We start from the raw sequence: 18599 nt of genomic DNA, 5'->3' as shown, positions 1-18599 counted from the left end.
AACTGCGAGCGAACAAGTGCTTTTTTAATCCGTTTGCCCAACTGGTTTTCGTTTTGCCACGTATTCGCAATGAGTTCTCGTAAAATTAGAGGGAAATCTCACTAGCTTGTGTCTTCAGAAGTTTGTGTAAAGCACCCAAACATCATTTAAGTGTTGGAGCAGATCGTGTTTGAAGTTCGTCCTTTCTTGGTTGCAATGCCGTATTTTGCCAATTCTTGTACCAAGCCAACCTGGCGTGTTTCAATGAAATACATCAAAATGTGAATGATCTTGTTTTCAGAGATAAATTGGAATAAAGTACATCAGTAAAACTCTTCTTTGACCTTGAACTGACAAAGTTGGTTTTATGGCTTCTAATTTTAGCGTGATTCCTATTCGCTGGCTATTTACAGTTGACTCTGAAATGGCTTTTTTACCTTTTCCATTCGCTCGCTGAGGGTTTGCTTGTTTTCTTTTAAAACTCATGCGGTTCAAGAAAAAATTATTGCCAAACTGGTGAATTGTAAAGTAAAATCACTGGAAAAACCAATGCCCCACTCGTCGCTTCGTGATTCATGCGATATCGGTTTTTAGCGTAACATTTACCGTGGAATTCACCAGCTACGCAATTAATTTTTCTAGACTATAGAGGAAAGCAAAGAAATTGATTTCATTATTAAAGCAGCAACCGGAAACATCAAAACGCGAACAATTCGAAACCTTTTATTTTCGCAAACCCTACAGGCAGTAAGAATAAATAACCAGGGAGCTCCGCTTTTAGGCTTGGCTAAATCTATATATTCGTGCATGTCCTGATTTACGCGTACACGTTTATCTGAAGCCTCTTATGCAGACTTTGGAAGTAAGGATTGCGTGACGAGCCAAAACATTCTACGTGTGTGTTGCCATCCTGGCTCGAACTATGACATTAACAGTAGAGGACTTTAATATATACGAAGAGTTGAAGTTTATTCCTAAAATGTTTCCTTTCTTCCCCATAATAATTTTTCTGCTCCCTCTAGTGTTTACCTCGTGGAGTAAGGTAAAATCTGTACTCGTACTTTATCTAGCCCAGTCGATGTTCTAACTCTAAGTTGAACATTTCTGTGTTCGTAACAATATTTTGACACGAAATAAGAGGAGTCGAGGCCTTGTTTTTAAAATCAGTATCTGGACCACTACACTCCTACATGTAGTTTTGTTCTATACTCCTTTCTGTTTTGATACTCAGCCTTTGTTTCATACCTAGTCTGCAGTCCGCTTTCTTGATCGTCGACACCTTGACACAAAACTTTGATAATCGATCTCACACAAGATTTTTTGTGTTAAACTTGAGGTTCTTTTTACGGTAATATGTTTGATTTGGCTTTATGAAAGCTTTATCGTTAAACTTTTGGTTGTCCGATTTCACAGCGCACAAAACCGGCTTTTACTTCAGCGAAAAAAGCACATAACACCTCATCAGAAAGGAATGCAAATGCGTGAAATTTAGTCACAATTATTACATCGAGTGGAAGTTTGGCAGTGTGGAAGTTAACCCTAAACCCTAAATCCTAACCCTAGGCTTTTACTCCCAAACTTCCATACTTGCGTGGAAGTTTGCATTAGCAGTGTGGAAGTTTGGAAATTATGGTTAGGGTTTATTTAACTAGTTAACTTTTTTTTTCTATTAATTGTTAAGCGCCTAGAATGTTTAGATAGGCGCTATATTAATATATTTATTATTATTATTATTGTTATCATTATTATTATTATTATTATTATTATTATTATTATTATTATTATTATTATTCCATGTTTATATCACTTTTTTCTTTCATTCATTCTCTTATCAGAATGACCCTTCTGGTTTGGCTCCTATATTTCCTTACTTTATTTCTTTCTTCCTGGTTATGTATTGTCTTGATTTTTGCTGCATTGCCTTGAATGTTACAAGCAAAAATTAATGATAAAAGTTTCGGCAAGTTCTTCGGTTTTCAACCGGAAAAACAACCTGTGTACTAATTACCTCTTACTGACCGTGTCCGAGTTCAAGGTCCGCTTCACGCTTGCGCCATAAATGAACGGGAAGAAAAACGAGGATCCCGGCGTAAGTAAGTTATTATATCTCTGAGGGTAATCAAGCGCGGAAAAGGAAACTAGTTGAAGTCAAGGGGAACGTTCAGCTGCCACAAATGATTGGCGTTCGACAAAATCTTGACTTTTTAAAATAGTTGCTTGCAAGATTGAAATAGTTAACAAGTTTATTCGACATAAGCAACATGAAGAACTTGCTACAAAATTTGAAATTTAGCGGGAGTACAGCGGACTGTATTGTAGAATACGGTTCGCTAAATTAGCCAATCATAACACGCGTACTATGCGAGAGCTATGTAAAATTGCTAAAATTCTTTTTTTTCTAGATTGCTGATGTGCGCCGTGTAACAAAAGGTGCTTTTACCATGGGAAGTTTAACAGTGGAGGGCTCGATGCGATTTAGTGGAGTGGAACTGAGTATTGAGTTCCAGAATGAAAACTACATAGCTTTCTCTTCAAATCGTGATGGTTCAAAGAATATCTTAGCTACAGTACCTGACCTCATATCCCTAGTTGACGAAGATACAGGCCAACCAATCACAACAGAGGAAGTTCGTTATGGTTTGCGAGTCGCTGTCATAACTATGCCATGCTCGCCACTTTGGACCACTCCTCAGGGATTGAGAACTGCGGGACCGGCAGCTTTTGGTTATCAGGATATTGTTTACAGTCCTGTGGTCTCGTACGAGGAGCACCCTCCAATTCCAAGGCATGAATTATGATACAAACCAAACTGAAAACTACATTAGAATCACACGCATTCTTTAAGTAGAAATATCAACTGCCTTCTTACGCAGCTTTCTATTAAGTTGTTCTGGATAGGAAAACGGTCTAGCAAGCTTTGCAGTGGTTCGCATGGCAGTTACAAAAAAACTAGTGACGTCCCTCTTTCTCTTCTTGAAGCCAATGCGAAATTAAAGTAAATAGTCGTACTTTTAGCAGCAAGGCCTGTTATAAATATGAGTAGTTCTACCTATTTAGGAAGTCTCATGTACGTGCAATTACACAGTATTTTACGTATCCAAGTAATAAAAGGAGAGCCTTCCTGCGTCCTAAAGCGCAAGAATGCCAGAAAAAACACTACTAGGTTGCCTGTGGTATGTGTTACACAAAAACAGAAGGAACTGGGTGGTAATGAACTGCAGCATTCCAGTTAATTTTTTCAAGTGGGGGGTCATTAAGACCACTTGAGGGGTCACCCAGACGTCGTGCCAGCAGAGGTCCGAATTGCCATAAAAACACCACAGCGTTAAGGCCAGATAAATTTCCTATCACATCAATTCCACACCTGGACCACACAGCGATTTTTGGCGGATAAATTCGAAATAATGTTCGGCTTTCTATAATCTCCCCATGCGTTCAGCTACATGTGTGGCTACGGCGGTTATAGCTTGATGGCGATCTTATTACATTCAGCACTCTCATTGGACAATTTGAAACACTTGGCCAATGAGAGTGCAGAATGTAATACGCTCGCTATCAAGCTATAACGGCCGTAGCCACTAATTTAACTGAATAAATACAAAATTTAGCATTTTTATTTCTTTAATTTTCAACAACCTCACCCGTGACTTAAGAATTACCACAAGCGATATTACCTTTTTGTTCTCATTTCGTCTTCGTCTTTCAAGTTCCTTGAAAGTTGTAACAAAACTCATATGTAGTTCAATTATACTCACTGGGAGGTGACAACAATTTACTTACATTTACTTTGACTCGGTAATCTAAAGAACAACGCAAGATATAAAGTAAAGACAAAGCGGTTTTTCTTTCAGGAGGGCTCAAAAGAGCTAATATGCAAAATATCCGCTCCCAAGGCATTTCGTTGCTGGCTGGAGAATTTATGTGCTGGCAATCCCTTGCTGGCCGAGGTTCTTTCAAACCATTGCCTGATACCATAGTTTTTATTTAGGAAAAGGAAAAGCGTGTTTTTTCAGCGACTGCAGCCAAGTTTCGCAGTATTTCCTGGGAAATCTGGCAATAGTCAAACTTGCCAGGTGCGACGACAGATCGGGTGTGGCGCGACACGTGACGAATAGGCTTGTTGCGCTACGTCTTTGAACTTTTTCTTTGACAGCTGTCGATTGATCAAAATTCAGATATTTACTCCGCTCTAACCGTCTCTGGAGAAACCAAGGTTGCGCCTTTTGTGTTTGTTCTGCGGGCTTTTTGCATGGTTTATATCACATTCCCGTTCCTCATTTTATTATCGAACGAAAGATAAGCTTCTTTTCCCTTGTTGCACATTCACATGCTTCCAACACTGAGCGTTCTCTCCGAACCTCAGGCACCCAGGGTAATGCGGGGGGGGGGGGGGGGGGGCACTTCCAATAGAAAAACAAAAATATCTATCGACCCTTCCTAATATCCCCACTCAACCCACGCACCCCTTTTGCGTCCCTTTCGAAAGAATGCACTTCTAACGAGTGGCTGGGGGTTTTACGGGAAAACAGAGGCCCACCAGATGGGGCAATACATATTTCTAGTCTTGAATATATTAAACAGTGCGAGTCCCATGCTTTCCGTCACATTCCAACGCTTAATCAGCTCCCATTGGGAATATTGGCCGGTTTGAATAGTAGTTTATCCAAACTGGCCAGTGTTCCACGGATCGCTTATTAAGAATTGGGGAAAATTGGATTCATTGTTCTGTGTATGAACAATGAGGTGGATCACCTTGCGAGACACTGGGATCATATAGTCCCGAAAAGAACGACCCCTCCCCACACAGACAGCCTATATTCCCATATCCAAAACTTATTCCCAAACCTGACATTAATCAGAAAGCTAAAGTGACACACATAGTTGTTCTAGGAAGTCGTCCCCGAGGAAGCCTTGCACAAAGTACTTCACTGAAGAAGTCAGAAGTAGTATTGTGGTCATCAACAGCCTCTGTCAGGAAAGCACTGGTATTATCATGGCGAAGGACCTTCCCAATCTGCATGTAATAGGTAGCTGTGTGTGATCTCTCCCAACCCACATGGCTCATAACATCCGCCAATGCCGACCCCGAAGTGAGCCAGTGTTATGGCACAGCCAGACCTAAAGCTATGTGCCGTCTCACCTTCATCGATGCCAGCCTCTTTGAGGTACGTTTTCAATCTGCTATTCATCGCTTCCGAGGAAATAGATAAAGAAGAGATTGCACCCTGAGCGGTTGTCGGCCGAAAAAGAAAGCCATCAGTCAGGTCAAACTGCGTGGCACGAGAGGTAGCTATGTATCTCTCAATCGCTGCCACGGGACAAATTTTGACATTCGCACATCTTATTCCAAAAAGATTCGATCTGTCTCCACGAAGCGTTTTTCCCCATGTGTGGTAAAAGAGTAACCCATCATCATTGGGAAACCTAAGGATCTCATTTGTTTCGAACTGGCCAAGGTCTCCAGGTCTGCCCCCAGAGAAAAACAAGGTTTTGAAATTGGCTTGATCTCTGGACATGATATACATCTTAATCGGGTCGGTTTTACATGCCTCAAGCTGGTCCGATAGTCTCGCCAATTTATCCACGAATAAGGGGGTAGCCTGTTTTGGGGTAAGACCAGCGGTTGCATGCTCTTCCTTTATGCATTTAAGGTATTTCTGCAGTAACAAAGAGGCAGCAGGGTTTCCCAGGCCAAGCCTTTCTTCCCATGCCCCTACCCGATCATTTTCCTTGAAAATAGCCCTAAGTTTGCCAATTATGGAGTCAACGGAACCCGCAGCCAGCCGGTGAGGGCAACCACACTGAGAGGGGCACGTGAGCCCCCGACAAGGGCATCCAACCGTGTGGACCTTTCCCGCTTTTGTCCTTCCACACCAAGAAACGAACTAAATCATGAGGAGAGCCAGACATTAGGTCCTTGGGCATTGGTAGCGAAGCTAAAAACTGACACAACTGGTCGATCAACCGAGATTTTCTGACGTTCATATGGGGATTGTTTATTAAACAGCTGGGCTATCCGGGACTCCATTGATTCGACGTCGATCTCGAGGGTTGCAGCGGTGGGAACAACAACATGCGCCTTGCGTATCCGCATTGCTGGCAAAACCTGACCAGCCTGTCGTTTGGATAACAACACTGCGGGCAGGCCACTGCCTGGACCCAGATTCTGGAGACCTCGCGAAGGGGCTAGGGAGAAACGAGAAAAAGTTATGAAAAAGAGACGAGACAGCACAAAACAAGGTTAAGCTTGGTTTATTGAATTCACTGTAAAGGGAAAAAGGATTCTACTTTCCACGCTTTACTCCTCCGTTGTTTTAAAAAGACAAGACCGTCGGCAATCAAAGCATACTCTGAAGGCTTAAAGGTCCCAAGGGATAGGACCATAATCCACGAAGCCCACTTTAGCTGGACGAAGTAGCACGCCAACATCACCTTGCCTGGCCAGACGCAGTCGTAGCAAACAATCAGAATGGAGGATAGGCCACCAGTAAGGCCGAGGGTACCTGTCCGGTACCACAATAGTGCAACGCGCCTTCTGTTCCCGAAGGAATTTTAAAACAGGACCAATAAGCAGAAATGGGGGGATAACATAACAGCTCTCACAGACTGAACCCTTCAACCGAGCAATGTGTTGAGTAAACAAATCGACACCCATGGCTTGGGGCGTAGGTACTGGCGCAATGTGCGGAAGTGGGATGCCATTGTTGTCCCGTTGGGTATTGGAATCTAAAGCCATGAGATCACAAGTGTGACCTTGTGGGCCGCCAAACACACTTTGGACAGTCGACCAAATCCTGAGAGTAAGGGTGGAGTCCACAAGCGAAAGGCGTCGAGAAGGAGCGCCGGCCGGGTTATCAGGCGACTTAACGAGCTGCAGGGAGATCGCCACATTGAGGTCCAAAGTCGTCCAAAAAAGATCTTTCAAGGCCTCCAGCATAGAATGAGAGCTGGCGTACTGCCTTTCCCAACAGCCATAGAGCACAGAACTGTCGACCAGAACGTCCACGCGACGATTCCTGACAACATCGCCCAAGGATCAGAGCGTAAGAGAAAGTGCAACTGTCTCTCTCACATGAATTGGAGAGGACCGCATTGTTTCACACCACGAGTCACCAACCTCTTGTACAACTTGACCATCACTGTTCAACAGTGCCCCGCCCCAACCCGAACCAGACGCATCTGAAGCCAATGAGAGTGAAACATGGCCCTCTTCACGCCAGGTCATATGGCCTTCCCATGTGTCAGGAAATCGCCAGTATTCAAGTTCCTTTCCTAGGGGGCCAGTGATCTTGACAAATCTCTTAGACTTAAGGGCTCTGGAGGCTGCAAGGTTCATCTCTCTAGTAAACAGCTTCACTGCTGGAACAACCAAGCTAAAAGAAATACATTTGCCAATAATCTTCTGGATGCTAACCAATGACACAGACTGCTGAAATAGTATCTGCTCTCGAAGCTCAGCAAATTTCTGGATCTTGTCAGACGGCAGAGAAAAGGCTATAAGTGTTGAATCACAGCAAAGTCCCAGATAAACAAGGTGTTGAACAGGTACAAAGACAGACTTAGAAAGGTTCAGGAAGTATCCCAAAGATGTTAAAATACAAACTGCTTTATGGTTGGCTGCTGCAGCCAATTCGAAACTGCTTGGCCCGGGGATCTGAGTATCGGTCTGTTTAAGTGACCGGGGTCTACGCTGCCCCACGTGGCGATCATCAATATACTGGCAACATGGAACACCTTGACTCCAGATTTCCTGGGTTGCTACCATGCCGGGGGACTGGTAAATATATGGAGAGATTTTCCAGCCAAAGGGAAGCACGTGGTTAACGAACCACCATCCCCCCACTGGAAACCCATTAGCAGTCGACTCTCATCATTCATCAGCACATGATCATATCCCGACTTGTCATCGAGCTTGGTCTGAAAATGGTCCTTCTCCAAGTAGCGTGTAACATGAACGAGCGAATCAAGACGGAAGGGCATATCCCGCATCCAACAGTTCAGGTAGCGCTGGTCCTGACATAGGCGAGGCTTGCTCGGTTCGACAGTCAGTGGCATCACAATTGATGGGGGGGGGGGGGGGGAACATTGTCCAACCCTTCCATGGAGGCCAACGGCACTGACAGCAATGCGATCCATTATGGTTTTTGAGATGAACTCTGTAAACGGCTTACAAGAGTTGTGGTTATGAAAAAATCTTGGCACAGGGAAGCCGGAATCGTAGGGGCAACCACCAAACTGTCCCTTGAACGGTTGGACAAAGTCGTAGACAGACACTTTTTTATGGATCCAACCCATTATTTCATCTCTGTTGGGTAGACCTTGGGATAGCTTATCCCAAACACCGAGATGTTGGTGAATTTCACCCGCAATGAAACACTCGGAGTCACGTACCCATAAAGAGGCAGACCTTGAATCGGCATACGGCAGTTTTCCCACAACAAAGCATTCATGATCTGGGACTGATGCCCTCACAGCGGCCCCCGGGAGAGTTGTCCAGCGGACTTCCCGTTCATGAAACAATGCGGCTGCCACCATTGGGTTAAAGCTGGACACAATTTCCCAATCAGGTACTAGATACTGTTGAGGACATTGTCTTTCGTATGGTGGCTAACGGAGATACAAAGAGAGTGACGTGTGAGAAATGGGATCCCCCGGGGACCAGTGGAGGACAACAGTCCCGGCGCAACTGCAAGAGTCGGGAACAAAGGGCCTTAGAAAACCCTGGGACAATTGGCCCCACTGGAGGAAGAGTCAAGGGCCGCAAAAGAAAGAAATAGCTACAACGAATGATAATTAACTTGGAGACGTTTATTTCAGATCGTACATATCATGCAGAAAGATGTACAAGATAAACACTTTTGACCTATTTCGATTCATGGAGGACTGAAGGCAGTTTCGGGCAATGTGCCCAAGACGGCGACACTTGAAACACCTGACATTTCTAGTTGTCGGCGGTTGTCTACCCCCACCCCTGGGGTACGGCCAATCCTGGACGGGTCTAGAATATCCTGCATCACTATCAGGTCGGTGTCAGCGACAAAGGAACTGACGACTTATACATCTTAGCAACTGTCTTGGCAACTTTTTTTTCTATATCATTCCCAAGGATATGAGTCACCAGATCCCCCAATCTTGGGCTGGGAGGGAGCTTTTTGCAGCTTGTGAGGACGGCAGTAAACCTTCTTGCATCCGCGTGTCCGGCACGACGGCAACATCCTCTAAATGTTCTAGTGCCCGAATTAGCGCAGATGGATCGAAGGCCAGTTGGCAGACCATGAGGAGAGCTTGGTCAACTATAGATGTCTGGGCAGCCTGTGACACCCCATCCACTTGTTCTCGAGGCTGCCTTACTTGATCCTAAGCAAATATAGGGAGGGGGGAGGCACTTCATCAGTTAAGCAGAAAGAATCAGAGTCCGACAATCGCCAAACAAATATGAATGGCGCTTGAAACTAGTTCAGGATGCATGGCCAGCGCGGGGGCCAAAATAAAAATAAATTTCAACAGAGAGGAAGCTCAGTAATGGCCCAAGATAAGTAATGGCAGCTAAACCTAACCCAGTAAGTGTGTCCGGCCAGAAAGGCTCCCCCCCCCCCCCCCCCCAAACAAACGTAGTTGGCACCTGGAGCAAACTCAGTATACGTGCAGCAGGAAGGCCCCAAAATAAAACAAATTTCACCGAAACCGAGTTCGCTAGTTGCCAAACAAACCTACTTGGCACCTGAAACAAATTCAGGATGCGTGCCTGGCCAGAAAGGCCCAAAGTAAAACAAATTTCACCAAACACCGAGTTCGGTAATTGCCAAACAAACGTAGTTGTAATCTGAAACAAATTCAGTATGCGTGCCCGGCCAGAAATTAAAGGCCCAAAATCAACTAAATCTCACCGAACACCAAGTTCGGTAATTGCCAAACAAACCTAGGTGGCACCCGAAACAAATTCAGTATGCATGCCCGGCCAGAAAGGCCCCAAAATAAGACAAATTTCACCAAAGACGGGGTTTGGTAATTCCAAACACACCCAGTTGGCACCTGAAGCAAATTCAGTATGCGTGCCACGGCCAGAAAGGCCCAAAATAAAATAAAATAAATTTCACAGAACACCGAGTCCTGAAATAGCCCAACACAACTAGTTGGCACCTAACACAAATTCAGTATGTGTGCCAGCCTTGAATGCCAAGATAACAACAAACTTCACCACTTGGCCACAAAGGGCTAAGCAAGAACTAAATACAAATAACTCCAATAAACAGCGGATATTTACCTCCAAGTTCGCAGCTTGCGGCTGATCTTGGTGCGCCATTTGGGGTTGTTGAATTTGTATAGGGGGAGCTGGTGGAGCCGGTGGAGCAGGCGGCTGAGGTGGAACAGGGACTTGAGCCATTTGAAGGAAACAAAACGCACTTCTAACGAGTGGCCGCGGGTTTTACGGGAAAACAGAGGCCCATCAGATGGGGCAATACACATTTATAGTCTTGAATATATTAAACAATGCGAGTCCCATGCTTTCCGTCACATTCCAACACTTAATCAGCTCCCGTTGGGAATATTTGCCGGTTTGAATAGTGGAGAAGTGTTTGCGATTTCTTAAGAGTTCCAAACCGTCGAAACTTTTTTAAGTGAGCTTGTGGAGAAGTGTTTGCGATCTCGTAAGGGGTTTCAAAACATCAAAACTTGCTCAGTGGCGTCATTAGCAGAGAAGTGTTTGCGATTTCTTAAGAGGCTCCAAAACATCGAAGCTTTTTTAAGTGAGCTTGTGAAGAAGTGTTTGCGATCTTGCAAGGGGTTTCAAAAGGGCATCACTCAGTAGCTTAATTAGGGGAGAAATGTTTTCTTAAGAGGTTTCAAAACATCAAAGTTTTTTGAGTGAGCTTGTGGACAAGTGTGTCAGATCTCGCAAGGGGTTTCACTGAAAACATCAAAACTTGCTCAGTGGCTTAATTAGTGGAGAAGTGTTTGCGACTTCTTAAGAGGTTTCAAAACATCGAAGCTTTTTAAGTGGCTTAATTAGTGGAGAAGTGTTTGTGATCTCGTAAGGGGTTCAAAACATTAAAACTTGCTCAGTGGCTTAATTAGTGGAGAAGTGTTTGCGATTTCTTAAAAGTTCCCAAACATCGAAACTTGTTAAGTCAACTTAGTGTTCCAAGCCAAGTTGGCGTGTTTCAATGAAATAAGTCAAAGCGTGAATGACCTCGTTTTCAGAGATAAAGTGGAATAAAGTATATCAGTAAAACTCTTTTTTTTTTGAGGATACCTAAATACCGAGTTTAGACTCGAGTTCGGATTCGAGTTAGGACTCGAGCCAGGCCTCGAGCCAGGACTCGAGTGAGGTTTCCCGCCATTTCAACCAAGTGGTGGTCACATGACCAGTGACAGCAAGCCATTTTTCAAGCCATGGCCGAAGGCAAGCTTCATTTTTTTTTATGAGCGCTATTATGAGGCGCCGTACTGGACATCGTAAGGAAAATCTGCATTGACGATAGTTAATTAAGCCAAATTTATTTCACTAGTAGTTCAAATATACTTAGCTGTCTTAGCAATCACCAATTCGTTTAGAAAACTGTGTCTGACTGCGAAAGAAAATCCTGTTGCTTGACACGAACCAGACGAGTATGAAACCAAAATAAATAACAAAACAGAATGCCGCATCTTCCCTTATAAACGAGTTCCGTTTATAAAATACTCCTATCTTGATTCAATAAAGATATGTAGTTTGAATATTTCTTCATAAACTGCTTTAAGGGTCGCACATTCTCGGAAGTTTATAATTTCCGCAAAAATCACAACTTGAAAGTTCATGCAAATTACATGCAATGTAAATCGACGCCTCATTGGATTGTTGTTTTGGCGGAGCCACTTTATCATGATTCGTTTAGGCTCTCTCGAAAGAGATTATTAGCTGTCCAAAGGAGATATGACTCTTGGAAAGGGTTTAGGATCGCAACACGGAAAAGACGTTCAGCTGTATGATTCACAAGGATCACCCACGATCAGTAAACAAACTTCCTACAATTTCTGCTAGAATGCCATCGCCATGCATTAGTTGCAATTGTGAAAAGATCTGGAAAATTCTTTGCAAACAAGTAATCCATAAATGCGTAGACAGCTGTGCTTGATTCTTGAACCAAAATGGTTTAAACTCACAACTTGAGATTGGATTAAGAGGATACTCAACGAAGCAACTTGAATAGTAAATATCTCAGCGGAAAATATACTGATTCTTTTTATATTTGTGTATATTGTTGTGTTCAATAGGCGTACGACAGAAACTACTCGTTAGGTACGATTTGGTACTGCGGAACGAAGCCCGAACGAAACGAAGACCGAAGACCGAAGACCCTGTGATTTAAAACGAAGACCCACTGGTGTAAAACGAAGACCAAGTTAAGGCTCTTAGAGCGTCTAGTTTTGAAATACAGCCCAGGTTTCTGTTTTTCTATGCAAGGAAGTGCTTTTATCCTTTTTATAGAAGGTATTGAAGAGTTCCCACCCCTTAGGGTGTTTCACCGTTTTGTTTTGTTCTTGAGTATTTAAAAGGCTTTTAAAAGCAACATTTATAATTTTGTAAACAAACTACACGTAAGTAGCTATTTACTTTTGCACTGCGTTGATACCGAATTCAAAACACACGGTCGTGAACATGTTTATATAACCACTGTTCGAGTAAATCAGCTATTCCATAATCGTATTTTCTTATTTTCTTTTTCTGTCGTCCGATTTTTCCCCTTCTTTTAGGCGACCGGCAAATTTTATTGACCTTAATCAGTTGGTGGAATTGCCCGCTAATACACACTAGACACGCTGTTTTGGTGTAATAAAGATTAGTTGCCGTTTTCGATCCACTTTAGTCTATTAGATTCGAGCAAAAGTGAAAATAGAATCACCTTTGTGACACAGACTTGTTTTGGTTGGTTTCGGTACAAGAACATCGTTCGTGACTAAAAGAAAGTTGTCGATTACTAAAAGCGCAGTGTGTGAGATAAGTTGCCGACAACAAAACTCTAAATTTTTAGTTGTCGACAACTTCGCAGTTCCCCTTTTTCAGAATTAAGGGCCTCCACAGACTAAATATTTAGTAGTCGACAACTATTTGTTATCAACAACAAATAATTATCGACAACATAGCATCTCTAGTCTGTGGAGTGTTTGTCGTCGACAAAGTAAAATTTTCGCATTTTGTTGTCGATAACTTGTCCCACAGACTATGTTCTTTTGGTCGTCGATAATATATAGCTGTCGACTACTAAAATTCTAGTCTGTGGAGGCCCTCGTCTGCTCCTTCGCAATGCTAAAAGTAACTGTAATTGCATGCTGTCGCTTTTCGAGGGTTGTCACGATTCTCATTTCCATTTTCTTCGGTCACTGCTAGGAATGCCTGGAATATTAAATGAACCCCATTTGGCAACCAAATAAGACGATAAAAACGAAAAAAGAACGGATTCCAGTTTAAAATTTGGGTGCTGGCAGCTCCAGTCCTAATTCGCGTCCGACCTCAAATCTTCGCTCGAGTCCCGGCTCGAGTCCAGGCTCGAGTCCTGGCTCGAGTTCTGGCTTTGATATTAGTTTATCTCTTTTTTTTTTTTTACCTTAAACTGACAAAGTTTTTATGGTTTTTAATTTTAGCGTGATTCCTATTCGCTGGGTATTGACAGTTAACTCTGAAATCACTTTTTTCCTTTCCATTCACTCGCTGAGGGTGTGCTTGTTTTCTTTTAAAACTCGTGCTGTTCAACAAAAAATCATTACCAAACTGGTCAATTCAAAAGTAAATTTCACTCGAAAAAGAGATCACACTCACTGCTTTGTGATTCATGCGATATCGGTTTTTAGCGTAAAAGTTACCATGGAATTCACTAGTTAGGCAATAAATTTTTCCACAGAAGAAAGCAAAGAAAATGATGTCATTATTAAAGAAGCAATTCGAAACTTTTTATTTTCATTAAACCTACAGGCAGTAAGATGAAATAACCAGGGAGCTCCGCTTTTAGCCTTGGCTAAATCTATATATTAAAACATTAGATCAAACAATTTTACACTGAACTTGAGTTCGGTTATTTATTAGCTTGCGGTTAAATAATTGCAGGAAATCTTGCCCTTCGTATGGAACAACAGTTGTTTGCATCCGCTGCGCCATGTTCGCCATTATATAACAAAATTGAAACAAATAAAATTTTAAAAAGTGCTCATATCGACTACTTCCAGTTTAAATGAAATATTTTTAAGAGCTAAACTATTTCTTAACTGAATGTTTACAACATTTTTAGTCTTGCGATTCGCCCGTTACGACACTCAGATATCTAAATTTGGAAAGTGCGCAAGAACATGAAATCATAACCGTAATGCCTATAGAATAAGCGTCAGTACCCCCATTCCCCTTTCAATGTTAGAAAATGGTAAAATGCAGACTTTTGTTAGACGAAAGTGTTTTGTCAACATTGCACAGGGATGGAGAGGGGCAAAATGCATATAGAATGAAGTTTTCCAACCCTTGTGACCAAGGTTGTCTGAAAGCGCGCAACTCCGTCGAGGCACTTTCATTTGACCAATCTCAGCGATATCTTGCTTCTCCTGTACAGAAGGCGTGACAGGCCAGCGTCTATTTCGATACCAAAAGGCAGTGGTGGTAATACGTCCAGATCGTTCTGGGGAATCCACAGGAACGTAGTGCAGGCTGGAAACAGTACTTGGTTGGATCTGAGTCTGCCGTTTGCAGATCAGCCTTCTGAACTGAACTATCGATCTCCTTAAAAAATTATTGATCATCCTCTGCACAGTAAGATGAAAGGATGCTAACGCCGAGAATTTGCTTAACACTGGTGTTCTTGGCCTCGAGAAACGACAAAAGGTTCTTCTTCAGTGAATCCTTTCCGTAATATGAACAAAGTATTCTTAAAAGAAAAGACTAGCTTAACTTGCGGTATGTCAGGATTGTCACTGACACTTCTGGTCTGGGCATTTGCATGAGCCTTATCTGAGTCGACACTCCTATCAACCACTGTTTCTATGACTATGAGAAGTCGCGCGAAATTTACTATCCAAAATGCAGGATATGGCTGTGTCCACATAAAGTTCACGACACAAAACTAATGGTTCGATAAACGTGCAGAGCCTTTGCACTACTTCAGTATCATTGAATTCCGTCTCCAACACAGTGTAAAAAACAACAGACTCTTGTAAATTTGGTTTGCTTACATGAATAACAGGTTCTGTTGTACATGGTATTAATTCGGAGGGCACACACATACTGGCTTCGGCGGGAAAAGCTTGAATTTCTTTTGAAGAAATGACTGAATTCTCTTCAAATCTTTGTGCTATATGACATTGTAATACGACTTTATTATTATTATTATCTTGAAAATTTGTTCCTTCTTCCACCGGTGAAGCATTACTACAAGTGTGACCTTTTGAACTATCAAATGACTTTGAAAAAACATCGTGTTTAGTTAACACGGGAACTTCGTTATTCTGGCAAACTCTTATGCTATTTACTTCTTAAGGTGATACGGAAACGCTTTTATGCTCCTTGTTACTGAATTGAACTTCTTGATCCCGCGACTTGGGGGTTGAAGCCGTAATTTCATTCATATTAACCTGGCTAATTTCTTGCTGCTGCCTTTTATGGAGAACTCTTTTAGCCAATTGTTCTGAGCGCACTGCATAAAAGGTAGGCGGAGGAGCTTTCGAGACTTCTCCTGAAACAATCGTTATAATTTCTGATCTGTTCAGGAATACAGAATCGCGTGCTTGAACATCGAAATATGACTTATTATTCTCTAAATTGATTTCTGGTTTCGATGAAGTTGTTTAAATCATCCCCAATAGTATTGTGATGATACCAGAGTAGAAAAGTGGGAAGTATACTGGTCAGGTAATGATCACACGAAGGCTGAAGGTGTTGCAATAGCCATCAAAGCATCGCCGATACTACAAATCGAACGGGTACATCAAGAAAACTCAAGAGGAATGTCTTCTTCTTTAGCAGTCCGTCGATATCAACGATGGCACGGAGAGAAGTTAATGTCTCTGTCGCAGGTGCGAGGTCAGTCCGATCGCTGCCTCAAAAGTCCTGCCGCAAATGTCACAGGTGTAGGCAGCTTCAGCATGTGTAGGTGTTTTCTCCAGCCTGCACATTCTCTTGCCTGCCCACAACTGTACATTTCTTCTTCTGATGGCATCGGCAGCGCCAGCCACCACCTTCCACCAGGTCACGCGATCTTCGACCTTTTCCCTCCAATTTTCTAACTCATTAATGTTCTTCAGATGCCTCTTGAACGCGTCTTTGTAGCGTAGTTGCGGTGCCCCAACTTTTCTTGAGCCTTCTTTTAGTTCTCCATAGAAGACGGCCTTTGTTAGTCTACTTTTCTCCATGCGTGTAACATGTCCCGTTCATCTTAGTTGACACGTGGTGATCATTTCGTCAACAGTGGGCATTCCTGCCCTTTCCAGTGCTTGAAAATTAGATACATGGTCTTTCCACGAGATGTCCATTAGTTGGCGGAGATGTCTCTGTTGTACCATATCGAGTCTCTTTATGCGGCGTCTGTAGAGAGTCCAAGTTTCTGAGCGGTACAGAAGTGTTGGTATGTACATGGACGTCAACTGCGGTGGATTAAAACTGAGAGTACAAAGCCTTGCACCAACAGAACAAGGCACGCCACATACAAAACACAAATTCTACAAAATGGCGAAAACGCTGAATATGTTACCATCAAACGACCCCCATCGAAAAATTTTGCAAATGGCAGATTTTAATGCCTCAACATCGCCTGCACTGACAAGAACGTGCTTCAAGGGTGACAGTTTTGGCGAGTACGAGAACAACGAAAATGGTGACCTCCTTCTGCAGAATTGTGTAGAAGAAAAGCTGCAAATAATCCAGACATTCTTTGAGCATAAATGGTCCCACAGAGTGACATGGAAGAGTAATGACAAAGTAACAGAGAAAGTTATAGATTATGCGCTGAGTGCCGAGTAGATTAGAAGACACACGATTGAGGCTCGAACAAGACCGGGATACACGATCGATGGTGACCATGTCATGTTAGTTCTAAGAATGCGTGCTCCTCGTTTTCGCCGCGATCGAAAAGAACACTGCCCAAAACCATCTACAAAACAACCAGAGTTGACCTGTCAAAACGTAAAGATCCTCAGACGCTCAAAATGTTCATGCGTGCAACAGAAGAAGCCGTGAACGCCACTACAAACCCAACCATGGAAGAAATCGACCGAATACTCAGTTTGACCACCCACGAAGAGCTCGAACCTTCCAAAAAACCAAGCAAACAATCCTACCCCTGGGACACGGACGAAGAACTCAACGCACTGCTACACCAGCGTAAGAACGCCCCATCCTATGACCCAACGGAAAGGAAACGTTTAACCCGCCAAAGAGTACAGAAGTTGAAGAGAGAAGAAATGGTCCAGGTTGGGAAAAAATTGAAGCTCCTACATGAGACCAGACAAATAGAGCGACTATTCAAAGAAGCCAGACAAGACTACTTGGTAAAAACAAAGCCCAGCACAAAAGCGAAATGCCACACACTCAAAGACCATTTCTCAATACACTTTACTCATCAACAACCGGAAACACCTTTCCCTGAACAGCTTCTCAACCAAGAACTCGTAGACAAAGAATCCGAGCAAATATTCCAGAAAATTGGAGACATCTCCAAAGAACCGCCAACTATTGAAGCTCTTCAAAATATCATTGGAAAGTTAAAGGACCGCAAAAGTACAACAGATGTACCAGCAGAGGTTTTTAAAGTTATGAGCAAGAGTAGAGACTTTATGAAGAAATTTCATCAAGCTTTTTCCAGAATATGGGAAGGCAAAGATGAAATACCTCAGGAATGGCGCTGTTCAAAAGTAATACCATTGTACAAAAACAAAGGAGATCCAAGAGAAGCGAGTAATTGGCAAGGTTTGTCAATTGGTTCAAACCTATGCAAGTTGTCGTTAATATGCATTTTGGAAAGAGCACGGAGTGGTATGAGCAGACGATTAGCGATTCCCAAAATGGATTCAGAAAAGGACGTGGGTGCACAGACTCAACGTTTGAGGTAAAAAGAATCCAGCAAATTGCTTGGCAGAAAAACCTTGACTTGCACTGCTTATTCTTAGATATGAAAGCGGCGTACGATTGGGTAGTGAGGTCGTGGTTATGGAAAGTGTTGAGATCGAGGATCAGCGAGAAACAAGAAGGGCTAAAGTTTCTGATGGGAAGGATAGAAGATTTGTATTGGAACACGTTTGCGTTTATGACGGGGAATGAGTTGGACACAAAGTTTGTGTGCTCGAGTGGGCTGCGACAGGGTGGTGTTGAGTCACCACCCTTGTTCAATGTTTGGCAGGACACAATTTTGAAGGAATACCGTAGGAAGTGTCTAGAAAAAGGTATTGGGCTTGATGTTGACTACGCAATTCATTCTTTTGCGTCGACTAGAGAAGAAGCTAGAAAACTTGGGTTAAATGGGAAGTATACAATAACAGAAATCTGCTATGCCGACAACATCGCAATTTTCGCAAATAATGCAACATCACTAAGTGAAGCCACTCAAATCCTGCACAAACTGATGTCAGCTTATGGCATCACAATCTGCTCAACCAAAACTAAAACCATG

General features: G+C 42.8%; 2 protein-coding genes across 2 annotated transcripts in view; both read left to right on the top strand.

The window, feature by feature from the left end:
- LOC138026396 (uncharacterized) overlaps positions 1-3138 on the top strand; it is a 62960-nt gene extending 59822 nt beyond the window's left edge. Inside the window, exon 13 of the mRNA XM_068873739.1 lies at positions 2382-3138. Within this exon, the coding sequence (XP_068729840.1) occupies positions 2382-2777 (396 nt within the window). The 3' untranslated portion in view covers positions 2778-3138. The remainder of the gene's footprint in view (positions 1-2381) is intronic.
- A 14001-nt stretch (positions 3139-17139) lies between these two features.
- On the top strand, positions 17140-18042 carry LOC138025755 (uncharacterized). Its single transcript, XM_068872921.1, has one exon. It carries the CDS (start codon positions 17140-17142, stop codon positions 18040-18042), a length of 903 nt encoding a protein of 300 aa, XP_068729022.1.
- The last annotated feature ends 557 nt before the right edge of the window (positions 18043-18599 follow it).

This window comes from Montipora capricornis, chromosome 12, assembly GCF_036669925.1.
Source record: "Montipora capricornis isolate CH-2021 chromosome 12, ASM3666992v2, whole genome shotgun sequence".
Classification (NCBI taxonomy): Eukaryota; Metazoa; Cnidaria; class Anthozoa; order Scleractinia; family Acroporidae; genus Montipora; species Montipora capricornis.
The sequence above is the reverse complement of the archived record's forward strand: the minus strand, read 5'-3'. Positions and strand labels throughout refer to the sequence as shown.